The following is a 10,011-nucleotide window of genomic DNA, read 5'->3' on the forward strand; positions in this document are numbered from 1 at the left end:
TATATATATATATATATATATATATATATATATATATGTGTGTGTGTGTGTGTGTGTGTGTGTGTGTGTGTATATCAGCCTTTATTTCTTCGTTTACATCAGAACAGTAAACTGAGCGTCATTTGTTTCCTCAGATCAATGGAAGGACACAAGCAGTTACTATTTTGTCGTCAGATGCGTCACGATTCACATCGAGCGCGCGGGCGCGTTGCGTTATGTTTGTGGGCGGTTTTGTACCTCGATAAGTTTGGCTTTTCAGGAGCTTAATTTAGAATCACTGCTGAAGGAGGTCCATTGTTTGCTTATGCACAAAAGCAGAATTGAGGTGCCTGGTGTGAACGGCAATATGTCAAGAGTTAGGCTCGAGGGTCAAGCAGTGTTGTGTGTAAGGGTGTGGCAACATTACATGTCATAAACATGTCGGTAACTTATCGCACACATCACAAACATGTTGCATACAAGTCGACGACTTTATTCGTAGTCCTAATAAGTTCTTCGTACGTTTATTCAGCATTTTCCAAACCTTTGTTCTCCCCTTATAGTCACTGACTTGTTTTCAACATGTTGGTGATATGTATGAGATAAGTTTTCGACATTTTTATAACACTTTTACTGCACTGTAGATGCTACCAAGATTAGGCCTCTGTAAGATCTGTAGGATGCCTAGGATACCTCACAGGATGAGAGGGAGATGCTCTTCAGATTGTAGGATCATTAGGACGAACAGGTCACTGGATTATGAAATAGTGTATTTTATATAATAAAAGCCATCGTTTATAATAATAATAATAATAATAATAATAATAATAATAATAATAATAATAATAATAATAATAATAATAATAATATTGGAAGCATTGCACATTGGGAAGGAGAAACCAACCCTCAACATTACGCAGGAAACCTTTCTCCTCCCCACGGCCGCCAGGAGACCTGCACTGAGCGACCCCCATAGCGAACGAGCGAACCAAAATTCGGCATCTGAGGATCGAAATTCTCCCATTCATCCCCAGCACTACAATGCCGCTCGCACGCAAGACGAGCCCCGAACACCAGCATGGGAGAGAAGGCTCCGCCCGGGATGACCTGCTCCGGGGCAGCCAATCATAATTCAGCACCGATCAAGACACTCCCTATAAATACCGACCCAAGCGGATGACCAACGAGTTGGTCGAAACACGTCGACGGTACCTGAAGTTGAACCTGAATCCAGACGACGAGGGATTTCTGACTGGATATTTCAATAAAAGACTTCCTTTTTCCAATATGGATATCGGCCGGTTGCTGACCAACGTCGCTGAGCCCGAAAAAGCGAATTATAAGGAAAATAGGAAAGATACTGTTTAAGATAAATTCTCATAATACAGCCATCCTTTTTAATATGACCTGTTTAAAAGAGGGTCTATTCCCTTCATATATAATTATCATTATTATTTTTTATTATTATTATGTTCGGTCCCCACTTACAGTCTATGACTTGTCAGCAACTAGTCTGTGATGTGTACAAGTTTTTTTCAATTTTATCATTCATCTAACTACTTTTTCTCCAGTTTTAATCTCTTTCACTCCCTAATGTAAAATTTCTTTAGAATGTACCCTAAAACTGCAACTTTAATATTATTATTCAGAATATTAAAAATTTTAAAAATATCAAAATTATTAAAATATCAGAATAAAATGAAAAAATGTAAAAATATTAACTTCAAATATAATTACAATACTAAAATATTAAAATATGAAAAAAATATAAAATTTATTAACTTAATTCGTATCGTTGTCTGGAGGAAAAGCTATATATAAGATGGTCTTGAAATTTACTAACACTATACATCAAAGGACGGGGAAAATCATTCAATAATCTGCTTATTTATTTGTTTACTGGTCTGTTTACATGTATCTACTGATATTTTGATCATCACTTTATAATGATAATAATGATGGTGGTAATAGTACATTTATATTTATATATATACATATATAGATATATATTTAATTATCACATATATATACATATGTATATATAAGATATATCACTTATAAATACGTAATTGGAGAACGGATATAACTAATAATAATAATAATAATAATAATAATAATAATAAAATAATAATAATAATAAAAAGAATCACTTTTCATAATTGAAACTTATAAAATTCATATATTTATAATTCACAGACCTATATCTTATATATATATATATATATATATATATATATATATATATATATATATATATATATATATATGTGTGCAATATTTACACACGAGCTGACAAGAAATTCTGGAAGCAACGTAAACGGTCGACATCTCATCGAAACAATAACTTTTCTTAACGAGTCTCATTATCCACATTTCCCGTCAATTAGACGGAGAAATGACTCATTCATAACTGTGCTATGTCAACCTCCTTGTGTGTCAAGGCGCGAGGGGAAAAAATATTAAGTGCAATTAATATTCTGGGAAACGCAGCAAACTATTTCCCGATGACACTGAATGACATTCAGTGACACCTACAACAAAGATTAATCTTTTTTTCCTTTGAGGGTTGAAATCCCTATGCGTCTTTTTATTTTTAAACCTGATTGTCTTTCTTCCTTTGCGTCAGTTTTATCGAGTCTTCCACTCGCTCCCTTTCTCCTGGTGTGTGTAATGTTTCTGGACATTCTCTCTCTCTCTCTCTCTCTCTCTCTCTCTCTCTCTCTCTCTCTCTCTCTCTCTCTCTTCCGATCACCTGCGTGCATGCGTGTGTGTGCATTTTCATAGGACTAGTCTGAAAGCACAAGAGCTCTCTCTCCCTTCCAATCACCTGTGTGTGTGTGTGTGTGTCTAGGAACTGGTTTGAAAGTACCAGAATTCTCTCTCTCCTAATCATGTGCGTGTATGTGTACACTTTCATAGGTCTAGTTTGAAAATACCAGAATCCTCTCTCTCTCCTAATCATGAGTGTGTGTGTGTGTGTGTGTGTGTACACTTTCATAGGACTAGTTTGAAAGTACCAGAATCCTCTCTCTCTCTCTCTCTCTCCTAATCATGTGTGTGTGTGTGTACACTTTCATAGGACTAGTTTGAAAGTACCAGAATTCTCTCTCTCTCTCTCCTAATCATGTGTGTGTGTGTGTGTACACTTTCATAGGACTAGTTTGAAAGTACCAGAATCTCTCTCTCTCTCTCTCTCTCTTATCATGTGTGTGTGTGTACACTTTCATAGGACTAGTTTGAAAGTACCAGAATTCTCTCTCTCTCTCTCTCTCTCCTAATCATGTGTGTGTGTACACTTTCATAGGTCTAGTTTGAAAGTACCAGAATCCTCTCTCTCTCTCTCTCTCTTTCCTAATCGTGTGTGTGTGTGTGTGTACACTTTCATAGGACTAGTTTGAAAGTACCAGAATCCTCTCTCTCTCTCCCTCTTTCTCCTAACCATGTGTGTGTGTGTGTGTATGGGCGTATCTCGGCGTTACTCTTGCAATGTATAATTTACAGAAAACGTCTTTCTGCCTCTCCTACTGTCTTTAAAGTAACAAATTTGTTGATTTTGATCGTCCGTTTAACAATTGTTTAAACCTAAATGACATAAGCGCATTTACTGAATTATTATTATTTTTATCATCATCATTAGTAGTAATAGCAGTGCTAGTAATAGTAGTCATAGAGGTAGCAGACGCAATAGTACTAGCAGCAGTGAGAATATGTAAACATTCGTGCTGAATAAGCCTCCACAGAACAGAAGATACATAGACGAAATAAGTAATAACCACAGACAGCAGAAGTATGGAATGAAATTTAAATTTAGGCCAAAGACCAAGCGCTGGGACCTATGAGGTCATTCAGCGCTGAAAGGGATAAATGGAGAGTAAAAAGATTTTAATGGTAAAGCAGGAGGAAAACGTCGTAGTTGCGCTGTGAAACAATTGTTAGGAGAGGGTGGGAAGTTCGACGGAAGAAAAAGAATATGAACGGAGGTACAGTAAAAAGGAATGAAAAGGGTTGCAGCCAGGGACCGAAGGGATGCCGCAAAGTGAGGTGCACTGACGGAACTGCCCCCTACGGGGATGCGTGATAGAAGCTCTGTCTGGACCTACCTAAGGGTGCTAATCACACCTCGTTAAAGGTTTCAAATTACTCTTAGTTCTGACTCAGAAGTCAGTTATATACAACACTAAATACCCTTCTCTAATGAAGACCTTCTTACTCAGAGAGGAGAATGAAAAGGTAGGACCTAACACCACAAAGGAAAGTCATATTTTTAACTCTTGAAGAATCCTGGAAAGCCTGAAAGCGTCAAGGAAACCAGATCCGAAAGAGAATTCCAAAGTTTGAGTCTTTATAAGAACTAGGGATTAACTGAGTGGAATTTTTCAACTGGCGTCGCTTTCTGAAGCTCGATGGTTAATCAATAGCGTGATAACAAAAGCAAATAGCACCTGTAAATAGCAGATAACAAGACAAAATGTGTGAGGAGACAAATACTGAGAATGATAGCTATCTCCTCAGAGGAAAAAATCTTCATAGGCTGATATGAAAAGTAAGATGAGCTTTGTGAAAGGCATTCTATGAGATTTCAATTGCTGTACAAGAATAATAAAATTGAATATGGAAGAACGCGGAAGTTCAATTGTGTTGATGCCACTTCAAAGAAAAAACAAATATGTCTATGATCATTTTGTTCTCAGATATGGAGACATTCACATGACCACTGATTGAAAAATGGGGTACAATACTATTATTTACATGAAATAATCGATGAATGTTCATATGGAACAAGCCTAAATGCCCATCATCTTGCTAAACATAAACCCCCATAATATACTCAAGCCAAACTGTGACAAAAGGAGAAGTAATATAAAGAAAATATCATTGTAAATAACAACATATGAATGAAGATGATCAAATCATCAAGTACTCGACTGTTTATACAGGAGTCACTCTCCTAAGGTATACTGCAAGTTCAAGCAATGCTTGTAACTTTAATTGTAACATCTTCAACAGTCAACTGTCTACAATGCTCTTGCCCATTTTTGTATTTGATGGAATATTCTTCTTTTATAATGATACACTTGCCCTCTAAAAACAGGCAGGTTTATATGATCAAGGAAATACAGAGGAAGACAGAGAAGGCCATATTCAGGTTGAGCACATCACAGACCTATCAAACAGGTTGCCCCTTGAGTTCACAACGTCTGTACAGACTATATCACTTTGTAGTGCTTGCTAATTTGACCAAATATAATAGAGCATAACCTTATGTTATCATAAAACGAATTTTCATATCGAGGTCAATATTAACCTAACTGTAAGCTGACCTAACTTTAACCTTAAGCAGGCCTAACCTAACTACTGTAAATTTACCTAACCTTGGAGGTATAATGGTTTAATGTCACTTATAAACAGCAGTAACTACAGGCAGGTCACTGCACTGTCTCACAATGTTCTAGAGGCCAAACGTCAATAACAAATGGTCAGCATAAATAGCTGCTGAATAATCAGCAACCCCCAACACCAACGCCACCCCACCTCTCAATAGCTCATGGGGCAGGAAGTTTATTGCCTAAGTGATGCTGGAATTTAAGACCCAAACAGCAGAACATAAACTAACCTAACCTACCTACCTATCTTTACCAAGCCTACGCTATATGTTCTAACTAATTCTTACTTTATTTACATTTTGCTAAACCTAACTTTACGCTAAGCTTACCTAACCTGGTAGAACTATAGGGTAGCTCCGCGTTGCCGACGGCACTATAACTTGATTATTTGTACAGTTTTTTGGTTGCTAATTATGAATTTACCTTTCATTTTTGGCGCTCGAGTCTAATTACCCTGTAATTAACCCCCGAAGTCCATCCAACAAGGGGTTTCCATACGCGATCTTCACAAGACAGAGCACGGGTACGTCTGTTTCGAACGGTTCATATCCCGTCCGGCAAGTGCAATAACTTGTTAACGTATGGGTAATCACCCCTCCCCACCAGGACCAGTACTAAACACAGCGAAGGGACATTCCATTTGGGCGACAACAAACAGATGCACCGCCAGTATCAGAACCCCTAAAAGTGTAGGAAAAAAAAACACAGCTGAAAAGGTAAAAACTGGCGCAGAGCTAATATATAGAATTACCCCAAACCTAACCTATCCCAATCCTACCAGGCCTGAAGCCTAACCCAACATTTTATATGGTTTAAGTCCTAATAAATACATAAACTCTTGATTTTTCTAATTGGGATAAAAGTCCTGAACACTGTAGAAACCTAAGCATGAACTGAATCTTCCTTGAGAACTGATACTGTTAGGCCTTTACCGAACTATGGCCTAGGGTTGAAAGACACTGCTCGTGGAATATCAAGCATTACGCAAATTTACAACGACCCTTAGTGGCAGCGAGTCATAATGGGGCCTGAAAGCCATTTGTGTAACACTAAAAAGTCATACATAAAGTCAAATACAGATTTTGGTTACAGATTTGCAATGGAATATTTTCATTTGACAACCATCTATATCAATACCATTTATAGATGGGTGAACTTTTATCAAAATAACTGTCAAATAACGCTGTCACATTCGACTATTTCACAATGTAAGAAAGGATTTGTTTCCCCAGACTTTGTATTTAACGAGCGCAAATTTAAAATAAACACATTTTTGGGCCTCGATATGGTTCATCGTTGCTTGTGCCAAAATCCTGCCCGATTTGACCACTGGAGAATAAGCCAATTAAGTCGAGAATATAACGAAAGTTTTTTTGCTCAGACTCTCCAGATCATTTGCGTCGTTTTCCAGCCACCCTGATAAACCTGCAACCAATCTATCCTTCAATTTCCTTTCTATTTAAGCGGTAACAAGAACAAATCTAACTCACATGCTTTTTCGATGTTACCCCTATCGACCACTTTAGTGTAAAAAGAGACTAGTAATGGGTTACAACAAGGTTTGAGAGCCAACTGATTAACGGAGCCACCATGAATTTACAGACTTCTAAAGGAGGCTGGAAGAAGAGGAAAGGTTGGTTGGGGATGGGGAGCGAGGCGGCTCCTGGTGCGAGTGGCAATTGGGTCACAATGAGACCAAAGAATCAGCAGAGTTTTAGAGGTAGTGCTAGAATCAGCAGTAGTATTGATAATCGATTATATCTACTGATCCCACTGTATCTAACTAGCTTAGCCACAAGGTCCCTATACAGAACCTTTATTGTATGTCATAAATAACAGCTTGTCTCATTTTGGTTTCAGGAGTAGCCTACCTACGCTATGTTTGATATTCTCAAGATAATAATATTCAGTCTTATTTAGAAGTTTACTAGTGAGGTCAACAACCTTTGATCTTTGTGAGCATGTGTCGATATAATATAATAATAATAATAATAATAATAATAATAATAATAATAATAATAATAATAATAATGCGACTATCATTGTAATCCGCAGTACTAATAAACATAACATGAAACTCAGTTATACAGAAACGTAAGCAAAGCTAATGGCCTTCGTTATATAGACATATATCACTAACAATCATGATCAGAAACCAAACAGCCATAATAATAACGCTTTTAAGAATGATGATAATAATGCATTCAGCTTCACCTTTCTACGAGTATGGCAACACTGCGAATACCATACCTCCAATTCAAGGAGATTTTTTTGATATTACGTCATCAACCATGCACACGATGTTAATTTTTCGCAATCTATATCAAAACGAATAATACACATCTATAGGAATCGACAAAATATGGCGCTTTTTCTAAAATACATTTACGTCTGAAGAAAGCGTTGCAGTGAATCATTCGGCATCATGGTCTGAGAGAGAGAGAGAGAGAGAGAGAGAGAGAGAGAGAGAGAGAGAGAGAGAGAGCACTTATTTCAGAGATTAAAGACAGCCGTAAAATTACTGCAGCCACATTGAAGTCCTGCAGACACAGAGAGAGAGAGAGAGAGAGAGAGAGAGAGCACACTTACTTCAGAGATTAAAGACAGCCGTAAAATTACAGCAGCCACATTGAAATCCTGCAGAGAGAGAGAGAGAGAGAGAGAGAGAGAGAGAGAGAGAGAGCACTTTATCAGAGTAAAGACAACCATAAAAATACTGCAGCCACATTGAGATCCTGAGAGAGAGAGAGAGAGAGAGAGAGAGAGAGAGAGAGAGAGAGAGAGAGAGAGAGAGACTTACCTGAGGTCGAGTAGAGAGGCCAGCTCAATCCCAGTGATTTTACAGCACCTTTAATATGTGACATTTGCTTTCGTTTTCTCTCAAAAGTGTCGATGCCAAAAGAACTTCTCTTCCTTCTTTATTATTCTTTATCTACTTTGATCAATACTGACATTCTTTTTTTTTATTTCTCGGCTTTTCATGAATTTTCCTCATGTTGGCTTTTGTTAAAGACATTTTTTAGTATGAGGATGGGACATGGGGCTACCTTACACAAATCTGAAGATGTGCGTCTTACACCTTCTTTTGTAGCATACTCGTATTTCTGGCTTACATCTTACCTTCGGACACCCCAGGCGAGGACAGCATGGTTACGTCCCCTCCTCTACATAGTGCCAACGAGTCCTCGTCCAAGGCATCGGACGCCAGACAGGTTTCGCTGCTGGACGTCAACAACACGGCCACCGGTGCATCCGTCGCTCCGAGCCGAGACACTTCGCACACCCAGTTTCAAAAGCGACAAAAAAATCCTTCACACCACGACAACAGTTAAAACTCCCTTCCTCGAGTTTTCCACAGGCCGCCGGCAGCAGCTGCAGCAGCAGAAGGTCGCCTGCTCTCTTGGCTTCTTCGCGGCGGTGACCTTCATTGAAAAAGCGCGTGCCTGAGCGAGGGAGCAGCGGTACGAGAAAAAACCGTTATGGCTGCTGCTGCTGCTGCTACGTCTGCACCATTTCCTAGGCCTAATACGTCCGCGGATCGGTAGCATGAAGGACGTTCGGGAAACGCGCACTCTGGACTTACTGAGGGAATCACAAATCGAACAGCATCTGGTACAACTCCATCCTCGCCTTCATGTTGTCAATTTCCGCACCGCAACTCGGAAATTATCGATCGAAATATGCTCTTGGGGTCTCGGGGAGTCGCTCCGTTCCTCAGCACTGCTCAACACACATTTACCGCCACCTGCCACCACCGAGCTGCCGTGCTGCCGCTGCTGCTGCTGCTGCCATGACTCAAAACATACACACACGCGCGCGCGCACGATACGTACATACATACATATATACACACACACACACTCACCAACACACTTCCACATAATACACACACTCGCCGGTTAGGTCATGGCAACCTAGATCTCTTTTCCATTCGTTACGTTTCAAAAATTCATTTTTCGCTTCGCAATAAAGCTCATCCAGCGCTTTGAAATCGTCGTTATTATAACAACACAATTTTAATTAGTAACTGTTATTGTTTTGGAATTGAAGAATCGTCAGGAGTGACAACGTTTCGTACAAAATAAGAAAGACTTCGTGAATTCGGAGGGTTCGTTGTAAGAGAGCCAGTGTTGCCAACATGACCGATGGGCGAAATCTGGCAATGAATCGCGTCTGAGGAGATAACGATCATTAATATTCTTTTATATATAATTGGCAAATAAATATTACTCGACAATTATTATACAGTATATATATATATATATATATATATATATATATATATATATATATATATATATATATATTACATATATACAGTATATCTTGTATTAGCAAAACACCAGGAGCCGTTCAAGTTAAAAAAAAAAAAAACTATAAATGGCCTTAAATCTATGGTCAAAATTAAATTTCTATTTGACCATTGCCCTTTACATATGACCTTGAAGCTAACCTCATTCTGCACATTGTGCTCATCGGTACTATTAGTAGATTTAGTGTGCCAAATATAATGTCTCTCTCATAGATACAAGTCATGATCAAAGTAAACTTCCTGTTTGACCCTTCACCTCTGATCTTGACTTCACTATGATTCATCGCAAACCATTGTAAAGGAAATTTTTGTATGAGAGAATTTCATATGAACGGG

At 38.4% G+C, this 10,011-nt stretch overlaps 1 protein-coding gene across 3 annotated transcripts in view; it reads right to left on the reverse strand.

Moving 5' to 3' along the window:
- Positions 1-9,108, reverse strand: part of Syt14 (Synaptotagmin 14) — a 60,409-nt gene extending 51,301 nt beyond the window's left edge. For all 3 annotated transcript variants that reach the window (XM_067101549.1, XM_067101548.1, XM_067101547.1), the window contains exon 1: positions 8,484-9,108. In XM_067101549.1, the coding sequence (XP_066957650.1) occupies positions 8,484-8,511 (28 nt within the window). In that variant the 5' untranslated portion in view covers positions 8,512-9,108. The remainder of the gene's footprint in view (positions 1-8,483) is intronic.
- Between the last annotated feature and the right edge of the window lie 903 nt (positions 9,109-10,011).

This window comes from Macrobrachium rosenbergii, chromosome 57 (assembly GCF_040412425.1).
Source record: "Macrobrachium rosenbergii isolate ZJJX-2024 chromosome 57, ASM4041242v1, whole genome shotgun sequence".
Taxonomy (NCBI): Eukaryota; Metazoa; Arthropoda; class Malacostraca; order Decapoda; family Palaemonidae; genus Macrobrachium; species Macrobrachium rosenbergii.